This window comes from Pollachius pollachius, assembly GCF_949987615.1.
Source record: "Pollachius pollachius genome assembly, chromosome: 8".
NCBI classification, from domain to species: Eukaryota; Metazoa; Chordata; class Actinopteri; order Gadiformes; family Gadidae; genus Pollachius; species Pollachius pollachius.
In genome coordinates this window covers 7,986,715-8,001,614 of record NC_136941.1, presented here as the reverse complement: position 1 = coordinate 8,001,614, position 14,900 = coordinate 7,986,715, and the positions used below count along the sequence as shown (strand labels likewise).

Here is a 14,900-nt window from a genome sequence, read left to right as displayed (position 1 = left end):
CATGGGTGCGATTGCTTTGTTTTCCTCTCTCCGGGCTGTGTCGAACTGAGAGCCGGCCGCCAGCAGAGAGATGAGAGAGGAATACAGCTCGTCGTATTTCACTGCGTTGTTGAACAGCTTCTCAAACACCTAGGAAGAAAACACAAAATCGAGTCTAAAAGGTATGTGCTTATACCCTCGTTTCAAATTAAATGAATAGATAAGACCTCTAACCGCTACTTGCTCACTAATGATATGCATATGAATTCACAGCAAGTGGCTTTGGATGAAAGCATCTGCTACATGACTAAACAGTTTTATGGTAATATATTTATAAAACACGAAACATGACATAAAAATATTGAATGAAACTAACAAAGAGTAAATAACTCTTAGAAATGTATGCCGGCGACGACATAAATTCACAACACGCGTGTCTAAGCAGCGGCAGTGTGACCTGTGACCTCCTGGAGACGGTGTCTCACCTTGCTGTCTAGTCGGCTGAGGTCGTCCTCAGAGGCATCAGGGGAGAGGATGCAGTAGAACTTGGGCTGGAGAGTCGCATCTGCAACCAGACAACAACGACAACAACGTCTTATTATATCTGACACTTTTGGCTTAATCGCTTCTGGACTGGTTGCTGGGACGGCGCTGCCGAGGCTTTACCTGCAGAGCAGTGTTTGGACCAGTTCTCCTCCACCTCCTTGAAGCCGTAGTAGAGAGGGAGGCCGCCCCGCTTGCTTCCGTCCTGGGGCGAACCAGGGCCGGACGAGGGCGGGGTCAGGAGGTTGTACTGGACCTACGAATGACATCAGGATTTACCCTCATGAACAACGATGAATAAATGAATACAAATAATAGAATCGTCACTGTTAGCATTCAGAAGCTAAAGCAATTTGAATTTCCTGAAGAGATTACTCACCTGTAGAGAATACTCATATCAATAGGACTGGAAAATATAACTAGCCATGTGTTGCTCTTACAATACCCTGATACAGTCTTGAAGCAGGTATCCACTAGCGGGAACCAAACCCCTAATCTGGCATCCAGCCGTCCTGCTATAGCGGAGTTACTCGTCGTTTCCTGTTCCGTGTAGTCTGACTTGTAAGACTAGCAAACCCCTCACTCTGGCCGGGTCCACTCAACCCTCTACCAGTGTATCTAGACGGGGGCCTTCCGCCTCTCCTACCTGTTCAAACAGGTACACGGGTGGCTTGGAGTAGTGGTGCAGCATGTAGTCAAGGACCAGCAGCAGGCGGGCCAGGTTGAGGGGCACAGCCTTCAGCTGGGTCTCTCCGTTCTGGGCCACCTCGGAGATGGCCTGGGCCACCAGGGTGAGCACCATGTGGCGGCCTCCCTCCGACAGGTTGTGGAAGAGGAGCAGCAGCAGCTGGAGGTGCTCCACGTTGAGGTCCTCGTCGCCAGGGACGGAGCCCTGGATGGTGTGCTGCTTCAGGGTTCCCAGGAACCTGCAGGGGGTCAGGGGAGCGGAGGAGAATATGCATGATGAACACAATTGTTGCAATACTGTTATGAGGCCCCTCACCACAATCACTCTATATCCAAAGCTACTTGATGTATGTTAGCCGGCAGATGGAATATTGGACACAGAAAATACAACAAAACCAAGGAAGCAAATATATAAAAAAAAAAAAAAAAGATCAACTAATAACAATATAAACATAGATTACATTTGGTTGAGGAAAAAATAATTACGGTTGAAACGGGAATAGAATAGTATGTAGCTAACCGTTCCCAGACTTTGATGCACTCGGGCACGTCAGGCTCTCCCTGCAGCGTGGCTTTGTGCTGCCATATCAGGAGCAGCCTGGAGAGCACCGAAAGGGACTGAGGGTGGATGTACAGCGGCCAGGGGCCCTCTGAGAACGGGGCCACCCCCAGTTGTTGAAGCAGTGTGCTCTGGGAAAACACACCGGAAGCATTTGTTGAGAATTGTACAAGGGATGCGCAAATGTAGAGCATTGAGATCGGCTGCATCCACATGCTAAAGTTAACATTGAATGTTAGGATATACTCTGAGCAAAAAGTAAATGACCACTTCCTTTACCTGCAGGGCTGGAGATGGTAGGTCTGAGGTCACAAGTGTGTGGTTGAAGTGGTAGAGGGCCAGAGAAAACACTTCATCTGAGGAACCTGAAATGAAACACAGTGCACCTTATGAGTGAGGAAAGTGGACAGTCTCCGGCATCTGAGAGCGTCACTGGACAATACTTTAGGATGTTGCTCATAAAATACAACACTATAACATTTTTGCCATGTATACATTTTACGGAGAAGGTATTACTAAAGGTATTACTTTGCAGCAGCACAGATGGACGACTTATATAGTTGTACACATTAAAACTTTTATACAGAATAACAGCTGCATGTGTTTACGTCTCTAATGATCTTTCATCGCTCTGTCCCACCTTAAACAAAGTCCATTACATTTCAGCAGTCCTCTTGTATAGGTGTCGATAAACTCCACTACTCAATTATAGCTTGTACCCTCCCTGCAAATAGACATCATGTCCTATGTCTATAGGTCATCTGTGTGGTTCCTCAAACCCCGTGCCTACCTTTCACATCTTTGTCCACGTCCTTGATGATGCTGGCCAGCGTGGCCATGTGCTGCTCCGTCAGGGACACACTCAGGTAGTTGCGGATGAAGTTGTTCCTGGACTTGAGCATGGAGGTGGTGATGAAGTTCAGGATGCTGGAGGCAAGGCCGAGGAACTAGGAGACAAGGAAGAACAATCCTCGTTACCAAATGTAAAATACTATGCACCGGTGGAAGGCAAAACTCACAAACAACTATATTACACGGAACAAATGAGGAAATGAAAACATTGATATAAAATCAATGAATATAAACAAGCAGCTCACCAGCTCTGGGTCTTTGCGGCCCGCCAGGATGTTGCCGTTCTCGCTCGGGTTGTGCTTGCTGGGGCTCTTCAGACGGGGAGAGGTCTCCAGGGGTGGGGGTGGTGGAGGAGGTGGAGGCGCCACCTTCTCTTTGGAGGGGGAGATCGTCTCCTCAAACCAAAGGCCCAAGATGGGCTCACTGTCATCATCTGGAAGGACACACTGGATGTTTAGCGCGTTACGCTCCAAGGCAGGGACGGCGTGGTGTATACACACGTGCCAAGAATACAAGATCAATACATGGCGTTGGTTCGGTGGCTGAGGTGACATCAAAATGCAGGTAGTATCAGCGTTCAAGCTAGATTGGGACACCTATAAATGTTGTGCAGATGGCAGCTGGACAAGAGCAAGAAGACCACCATTACTAGTGAAGAAACAAAAAGCAATGCAGGAAGGTGATCAATGCAATGGCTACCGTCGGCTTCATATATACCGCTGAGCTGACCCATGAAAACAGGAATTATAGTAACTAAGTTGTAAATTTAAAAATGACAACTAAATGTGATTTGTTAAATGCATTAAATACTCAAACAAAATGTTAAAGTTATGGGTGAAAATTACAGTAGTTGCCAACCGAGAAGACGGTATGTTCATCTGCTAACTCATATTAGCTCACAGCCAATTCTGTTCTTTCCACCTAAAGATTCTACAAATCTTTTGACTTTTGGTTTAAATTAACAGCCCAGTCATTGGCACTGGCAAATGTGCAGTCAATGACCTAAGTTACTTACACCTAACAGTAAAATAGGGGGACATAAAAGATCAGATGACTCCACTTTGTACGACTTGGTTATTCAAATACCTGAATCTAACAGGGCACTAGGCGAAAGTTATCCCATGGGGAATATCAGTTTAAGTTGATATTCACATCTGCATGCATAACAAGAGAACCATAGCTCATTGGGTGAAGGCAAGGCGGGGCATAGTGAATACAACCTAAGCCTTTAGTCTTACAAGCATAACAGGAACATATTGTAGTTGAAGGATAATACCAGTGTATGCAGACATGGGTTCAAACGTCAGTCGTCAACATGACCGTTAGCCGAAGAAGTGTGTTTACTATTAGTATTGGATAGATTACCATATGAAACACATTTCAATAAGATATCGGAGATACTGAAGTAGTATGCATGTTAAGCGTCAACACTGCAAAGTGCAGGGAAACCACACCTCTGAATGTCAGAATGGGGCTCAGTATAAATCTAATCTTTCAGTAAAGACAAGAAGCATCCATCGTCACCACTGGTATTATCCTTTACACTAGTCAGAGCCAGAGACAAACACTTTAGCCCAAGTCAATTAATTAGGATTGTTTGAGGGTTTGGACAAAGCGCGTTCCTCTGTGGCTCCGTTATGTTGTACAGGTGACAAGCCCCAGCTCAAGAGCCTACGTTCTGTGTGACATACAACGACAACAGAAACAACATCAACAAAGTTAGGTCTAGGACAGTGATGCGGACACCAAGGTCTGGGTAAGCCCACCCACCCCCACGAGGACAGAGAACTGCTGACCTGAGACACAAGCTGCACTTGGGTTCTCCTGTCTTCTCTCTGCTGAAACAGCACAACACTGTCAACTACACTGGCATCGTGCAACGGAAGCAGCACAGTTTGGATTAGTGGGCGCTGGGAGGGTCTTTGTGTGCGGATGTAGACATGTGGGGGGGGGGCACTTACAATTGCTGCCTCAGGGGGATAACTTTACTGACCTGATACTAGACTGGTCTGAATTGGCTGCAGAGTTCTGCCAAAAGGATCGGACACTGGTACAAACAGCACAATGTATTTAAACCCTTCCTGTACACAACTCAGACTTGTTGCTAGTTCTTTGAGGGGTTAAACACACAGGGGTGTGCTTGATTATACATTGAGGTCTATAAACCAGTGTCTTTGTAGGCTTTTTTTCTAACTGCAGCCTGTCCATTGTTTTAATGGTGATAGAAGTTGGTGGCAATTTAAGTAGCTGAACAAACTCATCTTTGCATGTGCATTTCAAATGGCCAAATCAAATCTAGAATGTCATGGCATGCCGTCAGCAGCATGAAGCTTATACAAATATGCATAAATAATATATGGAATTGTATTAATTGTGCTAATCAACAACACAAAATGTAAAACGGTCGCAGCAATATGGCAGCAAACTAAATATCACCAAAATGTTCACATGTACTGTTGAAACGTCCTGTTTATATGATTACTCTCAAGTGATCAATGGAGAGTAACAGAAAGAGTAAAGAAGGAATGCTGTGAACAGCGAATAACACCCCAATATTGTATGGATTAACATAGGAATCTGAAATCAAGGGAAACTTGTCCCAAGAGAAGCGATCAGTCCTATGCAAAGCGATGAAAAAAATACCAGCGCTACGTGGTCTTTTTCCAGCAAAACAATATTATTCCATCAATCTTCTGCTACAATTATGAACTGAAATCTTTCTCTTTGTGCATTGGGCGCAAGTAATTACATTATCAACAACATCGGAAAAATAAACGAACCAATCCTAGATCTGCAGAGACTTGTTATTCTACAGCCTGGTCAGAGCCCCAGTAAAGTACAATGTACCTTGGCTGCTGTCCTCCTCCGTACTGCTGAAGTCGTCCTCGTAGAAGGTGTTAGAGTCTGTGGAGGCGCTTGCATCGCTGCTGACGGAGCCCTTCCTCTGTCGCTGGAGCACGCACGCCTGCAGGACCATCAACACCCGGTTGTATCAGTGAGCGAGGTAAATAGCATCAGCTTGCTCATTAAAAAAATGAGATTTCCCCAAAGATGTCTTTGTAAATTGCTTTGGATAAAAGTGCTGCTAAACAAGTAAATATGATGACAAAATGGAATTTGTAAAAACCATGTTGATACTAGCAATGTTATTATAGTTTCATCTTTTATGTTCATGAAACTAAGATATTACTATCAGTATATCAGTTAAGGTGTTGAGCATATAGGTTATCCCCAATCATAAAAAAATAAAATCGGACTTGTTCTAATATAAGAAACATCCACAAACACTATACTTTGCATAGGTTTAAGACTTGGACATAGGGCACACCAGGGCTAGGAGTGAGCTAGGGGTCCACACCTTCTTGTAGGAGGTTGAGAGCAGGGTGAAGAGCAGGTTGGTCAGCGGCACAGAGTCAATGAGCCTCTGGACTCTCTGGATGGAGGTGCTCTGAGCCATGATGTTGAGCTCTGCTGGGGGCCCGTCGCTGGCCCAGCCCTGTCGTCCAGGTGCATTAGAAATGTCAGGTGTTAAATAAGTCATTGTGGGGGAAAAAACATTTGTGATGAGCTTGTAGGCTAGGACTGATAATACAATACCCATTTTACTTTTGCATGCATTTTTATTTATAGAGACATTTGTTGATTTGTAAATTGGAATCCTCAATATATATCACTCAATTTATAAAATAAAAAGGCAGACAATATTGTGAAAAAAAGAAAAGAAAGAAAGAAAAGATAATAAAACTCATGAAGTCAACAGACTGACCAGGGGATGGCTGTCACATGCTTTGCAGCCTCCCGTTCCCGATCACCAATCAAATTAAGTTACGCTTTCCTCAACAGCAGTAACACTCTTAGGTTTCATTTTCATTTCCTCTGAACACCCAGTTTCACAGCAACACAGCAACATATTCAGCGTGCAGTACGACTCAGAACCAGGGGGGCACTTCAACATGCAGAAGGACTCACGGTTTGTGTGGTGGGTCTTACCCGGTGAAGGGCTTCCACCTGGAGGTCTTGGAAAAGGGAGGTAAGTAGTTTGATTGCGTGGTTGGCCAGGATGACGGAAAGGACTCCAAACCCTTGGTGCCTTGAGGAAAGAAATTAAAAACAATTACAAAAAAAATAAAATAATCTGGTTTGAATACAAAGCAAGAGGCCATTGACATGTTGAAACAGGACATAATATGATTACAGTAGCTAACTTAGTAAAGACATTTACTAAACTGAAGAATAAAGCCCAAAGCCCACAGAGCTGAAATTTCAGTTGGTTTTTGTTGCACGACCCAAAAAGCAAATATAATCATGTTGTTTTAACAGAGCCAAAGGTAAAAACAAAGGTTTTCCCAGAGCGTGAACTGAGCGGTTCACGAAAATCAAAACCACTTTGAGTGCGACACGCCATGTGCTTTGGGCTGAAGAATAAAAACGGCATGTAAGCAGGGCAGCAGGCGGGCATGACAGCGTCGTGCCAACACGTACCCTTTGCCGGGGCCCAGTTTGGGCGAGCCCGCGCCTTCCTTGGTGCGCGCGGCGATGTCCCGCACACGCAGCGCGGCCAGGGGGTCTTTCTCCTTGCCCTTGTCGGCCAGGGCGGTGGGGCTCAGGTTGAGGATCAGGTACAGGCTGTTCAGCAGGCACCAGGCTCCTAGCAGCTGGAAGTTCTGGTAGTGCTGCGGCCGGACACAGAATGGACATTGATTATCAATGGTCCAGTACTGATAAATATCAAAACAATTATAATTGATGTTATGCATTGTTCAATCACTATTTAAGCATAAAACAAATATTAAAAATATATATATATTTTTTTATAAATTCATGGAAATGTATATGCTCATCACACATTGCTTGTATACAAAGGTCCTCACCTCTCCTCCAGCTCTGCGAGAGTTACTGATGGCCTGTCCAATCATTTCATAGATCTCCAACTGTTTTAGAACACAAAAGGTTTTCCTCGTTATATTAGAACACCACTGAATACTTCCTCTCACTGTCGTCACGTCATGCGTTAGTGTTCCTACTCACACATTTCTGCACGATGGTGGCAGCGTCGTTCTCGTAGTCTTCCTCTTTACTGCCAGTGGAGGCTGAGCGGAGTTGCAGGCCGCTGCCCACCTGCAGGATTGCCATGCAGGTTGCCACGCTCACACCTGGGGCACAGTAGAACTATCATTTAACAAATTCCAAACGTGCAAAATAGGAAAAAGACAATAATATGTATATTAGATTATCCCCATTAGCATTGCAATTAACCAACCAATAACTCCAGGATAACATGCACATGGCCCCTTGTTAAAGTGTTAACCACCAAAGAATCCATGTTTAACTTAACATCAATGTCGGGGTAGATGATTTAATCCTACAGTGACACTTTGTATAATGCATCAATCACATCGACCCTACCAGCATAGAGACAGCTCAGGGCCAGCACGGTCATATCCAGTAGCCTGCCAGGCGTCAGGGGCTCCAGGACGGGAAGGGAGAGCGTGTCCAGGGCCATCGTTACGTCAATGACTAAAGAATGAAACCTGTACCAGAGGGAGGGAGCGGAACGCAGGTGAGCCGAGCGCCACTTGCAGACACGACGCTACCGTTACTCACACTTTCGTCCTTCGAACGACCAGAACTGGAACAGGGCCGCTGTCGCCTTATTCTTACAATTGCATGATTCGTGTACATGCTGATTGGAGAATGTAGGGATATCTCACTACATTGTTATGCCCTAATAACAATACAATTAATAGGTCCCTCTTTTACCAGTCACTGGTTCATTGGCATTACATTGAAAAGTATTAAACAATTGTTGGTGTAAAATGTCAGGCAACATTTAACATTCTTTTGTTTCGATAATGCCGCAAAAACCCAGAGAATGGCTGACTCCACTGAAAGAGGGAGAGGGGTTACCCGTTGCGAACGGCGGTGGCGTCGGCCACCGTGGCGGGCATGATGAAGAAGGAGTTGGCTGATACAGCATCCTGGAAGCGGTTGATGTAGCGGAGGAAGTAGGGTAGGTTGAGGCACACTCGCAGCAGCTTCTCAGACCCACCTACAAGAAGCAGAACCACGCTGAACCAACAGACCATCCCAAACTGAAGCACCCTTCTGAATAATAAGGAGTTTTGCAGTTTGTAGTATACAACATTTCCTTAAAAGATCGTTTCTCACCTAGTTCCTGTAAACTGGACACATTCTGAGAGACAAAGGCATTCTTCATTTTGGCCTGGATGGCCTGATCTGTAGTCATTTGCTCGTCACAGTCGCTCTCGGCCTGCATGGAAAGAGAACAAACAAAAGACGTTTCATTTTAAGAGGAAGTAATGCGTGATCCTTCTACCGACAAGCGAGGCAGTAGAAACTAACTGGGGGATGGTGAGAGGGTTTACCTGCGTGTGTGATGCCGACGGAGCGGACAGTAGGGTCGTCAGGTCAGGATTAAAAACTGAAGTCAGTTGGTTGAAGAAGTTCATTTGCACTTCCTTGTGCCGGAGCTCTGGGTTCAGGACACAGGGCAGCTCCTTCTGGTCCTCCACTGTGGGATTAAGTTGAACCATTAGAATGACTTAATGAGTACTAATTAGCCACCCTCGGATTTAATCATTCAATTATATATTTATTGTCGAATCACAGCCGACATTGAGGTTTAACATTGAAAGTAGTCAAGCTTTTTCAACCAATGCCGAAACATAAAATATCGAATTATCTCTGACATCGGTGTTGGTCTAAGTCAAGCCTCCAAATGCCACTGCAGATGCCATTGGACCAGGACTGCTGTGTTTCGCTTGCCAAACAAGATACCAATCCAGACACCGACGCCATCCAACGGGGCAGACTTGGGCTGGGATGCCATGCACTCACCATCCGATAGGGTCTTGACAGTTTGAGGCAGCTTGGCAGACTTCATCATTGCAGTGAAAGTTATGATCTCTGTGCGGTCTAGTCTGCTGCAGCCTGTGCAGAGCCCTTTTATCAGGAGGATCAGGTGTTTCTAGTGGGGAGGGATGAAAGAGATTTATTTCTGTGAAATCTGAGGAAATTTTAAAATAATAATACAACCCAAGCGATAACAAACAAGTAATGTAAGTTTATGTCACTATGTCGTATTTTTTTAATGTATATTTCTTCTCTTCAACATTTTTTAAGTGACATTAATTCAGAAAAAACTGGTGAAAAGATCTGGTGAAAAACAATTCGTTGATAGTAGGTGTCCTTTCTTCCTCAGCAGTTGGTCTTACCTGCGAAACGGCGCATGCTTCGTCTGGGTTTTCCAGCCGCAGCAGAGAGAACTCGATCAGAACTTTACATGCTGAGGCTACTGACTGCAGCTGGTTCCTTGGTACTACAAAAAAAGGCAGAGGAGGATTAGGTCAACAATGGTGCACATTTGCCTGGAGTAAAAGACACCACGCTATCGAGAGAGAACTTAAAAAGATCAGAGAATCATGATACTTGACATGTTTGAAATTATGTTTATTTGGTTGCACATGTATTTCATTGGGTGGATTTGAAGTGTGATTTGTTTGTATTTTATATTAGATTAATCTTTAAGTGTCCAGAGTGGCCTTCAAAACATACAGGATTCAATATGGACATAGTTTGTGACCCTCGTCCCGCCCCATATGACTGAGTAATGAGATGTGACATAACATTGTCTGCAAGGAGCAAAGGTGCTGCAGAAAGCCAGCAAGAGAGACGATGACTTACTTTGTCCACACACTGTGGTGATGTAATGTGCCGAGAGGGCCACGAATGATGAGTAGAATGGCTCATACTGTTTGTCATGGTGAAGAATCTCTGATTCACTGCAAAGGGAAGGTAAAACACATTGTTATAGACACGTTTAATATGACAGGGAAACAGCGAGACGTGGACTGAGAGGGAGAAAGAAAGAAACACAGACATGGATTAAAACTGCCAGTGGTTCAACTTGAGAAACTATGCAAAGCGTCTGGTATTTAGGTCATACCACGCCAAGCATTGTAAAAGTGCCCCATCAATCATAAATAGAAACACAGCTGGGAAATCTTGATTTTATAAAAGAAAAGGTAAAGGGTACAAAATGCTCGATTTGCATTTTCAAGCCAGCTCGAGTCAAAATATTGAAGAAAAAGCACTGCTCCTCACCCCTCCTTCTCAGAACCTTACCCACCCTCAAAAACCTTTACGCTGTTGTAGAGCAAATTTGCATTTGCTTCCTGTAAACCTAAAATGAGTGTCTAGTCTACACAGCAATGTGTGTTAGTGCACATTTCAAAGCACGCATATTGTAAAATGCAACATCTGCCATATATTAATGCCATGTTGACTACGTTTTACCCTGCCCTCTATTTTTGTTTACTTCAGCCATAAACGCTAACTCGCTCACAAGAAGTTTGGCCAATATACTGCATATACAGTAAGCTTGTTTTCCTCCAGTCTCTGACAGTGCAAGCTAAATCAGCATTGAAGGCTCCCAGCTACATTCGCTCTGTGATGTGGAACTACACTACACACAGCAGACGAGACGCATGCTGCAAGAAGAGATAAGAATGTGTGAACTCTTCATTCCTTAGAGAATGGTGCACTACAAACATTATGGGAAATATAATATAACACTCTAGATTGACATTAGGGATCGACCGATATGGATTTTTTAGGGCCGATACCGATATGTTTTCATCAGCCTTAGCCAATAACCGATATGCAATACCGATTTTCTTGAGCCGATATTTGGAGCCGATAATGCCCTGGAAATCCAGAGTTCTTGTGAGAGCACAATTTGAATTTGCTCAGCGAGTCACTCTGGGAACGAGCAATATACTCGTGTATATTCTGGGCCTCCCTGGCCCAGAACATTAATCAATCACATCGGTGTATCAATATAGGCGGGCCAAAAGCATTGATGTTTTACCGACCGGATATGGCAAGAGTCTTATCTATTGGTTAGCTCCACTGGTCTGGATACGTCACCCCTTGTATTCTTCTGATATTTTCAAATGCATGCTTGGTGCGGCCCCTCGAGTTGGGCCATTGTCATTACTCGCTGCCAGACCCTACAGTTTTCTAGATGTGGGTCTGGATTTCCAGGCTAAGCCTCCCTCAATTAACATCATAAAATGACACAATGATGATAACAAATGTTACAATATCTAAATTTTAAAAAAATGAACAGTTTATTGAGCTGTCTGTAAATCATGCCGAAGGAGAAAAAAAAGGCAGATACTGAAAAAAATATCAACCGATATCGATACACGTAAAAAACGCAAATATCGGCCGATATATCGGTCGATCACTAATTGACATATCCACTGATGTTAAGCGACAGGCAACAAGAATATCTGGATAATGCAGGCAACGTAGGCTTCCACCTTTGCCCCTAAGAAAAACAACAAATCATGACTAAAACGGCTGCCATGCTGGAATGCCAACAGACTAAGCTTGCGTTGATCTTATGGACGAAAACACCACAGCCCCAGATCAAAACAGGCCTGTGGCATATCGGGTTGTGGTGGCTCAAACAACCAGGGGGTAATGTGTCACCACCAGGCAGAAAATAAGGGCAACTTGGATCAAGTTCGCAGGCTCAAATTTCATTAATTGCCAACAGGTTAAAGGAACATGGCATACATCATTTAATATGTATTGGACCATTTCAAAAGCTGGGTGAGGCTGCTTTCACACCTGAGATGTATGGTCCATTTTAATCTAGCACTGAAGCGTTTCCCCCCATAGCACGGTTTGTTTAGGGAGATGTGAATGCCAATTCCTACATTGTCTCAGACCAAACGGTCTGCTTTCAAATGGGGGGGGGGGGGGGACTCTGCCTGCTTTCAAGTGAACTTTGGTTCGGTTTGCTTTAGGTGTGAACGTGATCCAACCCAACTAAGAGAAGTGAACTCAAACACAAGTCATTGTGAGTTGAATCTACAATTTTACTGCCAACTGGAAATAATAAAACCTTCAGCCAGGTATATGTGAACTTGCTCCAGATTAAAAAGAGTTTGTCAGATGTGATGGAATAATGAGGTGAAAGCACACAAAAACATGTTCGGACGACCATATAAAGCAATTGCTTGTGGTCATTCACAAAAACACTGACGTTAAATTATTCAGTGACTGCATGGGTCAGCAGCGGGACATGTGTTGTTTACAATGTTTGGTTAGCCTAACAAAGTCAAGTGTGAACACTAATGAATTGCAACAAAGTATCAACTTCACCCCCGGGAAGAGAATGCAGAACTCAAGGTGTGAAAACACCCTTCAGCCTTATGTTTTCCTCTTTGACAGGACCATGGTGTAACATCAAAATGGGAATGAATTTCATCATGGAGTACACATTGGAGCCTAGCCTATATGGAAAATGGTTAACTACCATATATATATTAACCAAGTAGTGTAATCAATTCAATTCAATTTCAGGTAACATTTACCATCATCGGGATATTACAGTCCAGGCTGTATTTTCTGGGTAATGATTCAATATTGTTTTAAAGTTTTTGGCACATATAACACATACCAAAATAAGAGTGGGAATGTTCTTCTTTTAACAGGTGTTGTTACAATACACAACACATGCGTGGTTCAATTAGGACCATTATTTTCACTTAAAATACAGACTTTTATAATAAGAGCTTCCTATTGTTACGATGAAGTGGCAAAGCAGCTGGCCAGAAGTACAACATAATTCATACATATGTCAACAAGGGAACAAGTCTCCCCAAATTAAGATTTCAACTAACAACCGTATAGTTACACGCAAACGACTGTTAAACAAGCAGCGGAAAAACATCTAAACGCAACTGTTCAATGTGCTACTTAATAAATAAATCTAGTTACAGCCTGCGGCCTCGTGACCCGCCCCCTTTACAGTAATTATGAAGAAGTATATAACAATTCCATAACAGTATATAACAAGACAACTTCTCCAAGTAGCCCGACACACCCTCCAAAATGTATGGACAGGCTTGTAGTCCCCCTTTATATCACCTCATTAGTTATGAGTAACTACACCTTACATGATCCGTCTAGTCCCTGATCTGTCCAGTCACACAACGAGTCCAACCAGCTGCCATGGGAGCTAGCAGACAGTGTCATGTTGACAGGCCCACAGTTCACATGAACCAATACCAATAATAAACAAAATCCGGCCCATTACAATTAACCAACAGACACTGCTCATGGTCAGCTGCTAGGCTACATCTTGAAGCTCCAGGACGCTGGCCATACAGGTCTCCAGGCCAGCTAGCCTGTTGGTCATGTTGGCGTTAGCTAGCTCATGATAAAGCATATTTTCACTTGAGACAACGTTAAGACACATAACTAATCCTAACAACGCGTTACCAATATGCTGGCCATGCTATACAAATGATCGCCATGTCTCTTGCGTTATGTTTTGCTTGCCTTTTAAGTGCGTATATGCCATGACACACAAGTACGCTAGCATTGGAGCTAACGTCAAGCCAGTGAGTCGAGGTCAATGTAAACGGCACTGTAGTGTAGCTGGGGAACTGTGTAGCCGCTAACGCTAGCACTGTACCTGGGCTAGCGGGCTAGCGAGTTAGCAGAGCGGTGGAGTCCGCGGTGGACATGGTCATTATCTGCGTCAACAGAGAGACAATAGTCCCTGACACATAAACGGTTACCTGTTGATAATAGAGCCAACGAGTTGAGGTAGCTCCTTCGTCTCAAAAGCGGTGTAAGAAGCCGATAAAAGCGGTCGTACTGCCGCTGTCCATTCGTGCTCCCCATCTTCTCCGCTCGACGCCATCTTGAAATAATGAGGGGAAAAAAACTGCCAATGGAAGGAAAAATTGTTTATCGAAAGGAAATCACAAGGGGCGCTCATGTTCCAAACCAATATATGGAAAATCCTAATTGTTTCATTTCATGAGGGTTCTTCAGATGTGTTACGCTACTGTATATTCACTCACTTAATATAATGTATAATAAATAAAATAAAGACTTATATGAGATGATTATAAGGAGTACCCGGCCTTTACTCTTAAATATGTGAACTTGTGAAGGTTTACAACATGGAGGAAGAGATGGAACATACAATACATTGGGTATATTGTTTACAGAAGTCTAATGGGGACATTGTGAAATTCAAGATATTCAAGTTATATTCAAGGTAATCAACATGGCTTCAAGTCAAAAAAAGTATTAAAGTAAATTAAAGTACCAAAAATCGGTTAACATTTAACCAAAATACAATACTGGATCAATATCTTTGTCATAGTCTTTGGTTTAAAATTACAAACTGGGTTAGGGTTTTATTCAATAGATACCAGACAACATAGAT

The 14,900-nt window shown here is 43.7% G+C and overlaps 1 protein-coding gene across 14 annotated transcripts in view; it reads right to left on the bottom strand.

Annotated features, from left to right (window-relative positions):
• ubr4 (ubiquitin protein ligase E3 component n-recognin 4) overlaps window positions 1-14,366 on the bottom strand; it is a gene marked incomplete at its 5' end in the record, with an annotated part of 57,147 nt that extends 42,781 nt beyond the window's left edge. For 5 of the 14 annotated variants that reach the window (XM_079741620.1, XM_079741626.1, XM_079741628.1 and 2 more), the window contains 23 exons: window positions 1-129; window positions 465-544; window positions 646-778; window positions 1,169-1,448; window positions 1,730-1,899; window positions 2,048-2,133; window positions 2,559-2,715; window positions 2,866-3,053; window positions 4,417-4,458; window positions 5,468-5,585; window positions 5,979-6,116; window positions 6,590-6,710; window positions 7,103-7,293; window positions 7,492-7,551; window positions 7,649-7,773; window positions 8,027-8,151; window positions 8,528-8,669; window positions 8,789-8,891; window positions 9,007-9,152; window positions 9,479-9,608; window positions 9,856-9,959; window positions 10,325-10,422; window positions 14,242-14,366. In XM_079741620.1, coding sequence (XP_079597746.1) covers window positions 1-129; window positions 465-544; window positions 646-778; window positions 1,169-1,448; window positions 1,730-1,899; window positions 2,048-2,133; window positions 2,559-2,715; window positions 2,866-3,053; window positions 4,417-4,458; window positions 5,468-5,585; window positions 5,979-6,116; window positions 6,590-6,710; window positions 7,103-7,293; window positions 7,492-7,551; window positions 7,649-7,773; window positions 8,027-8,151; window positions 8,528-8,669; window positions 8,789-8,891; window positions 9,007-9,152; window positions 9,479-9,608; window positions 9,856-9,959; window positions 10,325-10,422; window positions 14,242-14,366 — 2,991 coding nt within the window. The remainder of the gene's footprint in view (window positions 130-464; window positions 545-645; window positions 779-1,168; window positions 1,449-1,729; window positions 1,900-2,047; window positions 2,134-2,558; window positions 2,716-2,865; window positions 3,054-4,416; window positions 4,459-5,467; window positions 5,586-5,978; window positions 6,117-6,589; window positions 6,711-7,102; window positions 7,294-7,491; window positions 7,552-7,648; window positions 7,774-8,026; window positions 8,152-8,527; window positions 8,670-8,788; window positions 8,892-9,006; window positions 9,153-9,478; window positions 9,609-9,855; window positions 9,960-10,324; window positions 10,423-14,241) is intronic. The other 9 variants (XM_079741630.1, XM_079741622.1, XM_079741624.1 and 6 more) reach the window with 5 other exon arrangements.
• Window positions 14,367-14,900: the final 534 nt, after the last annotated feature.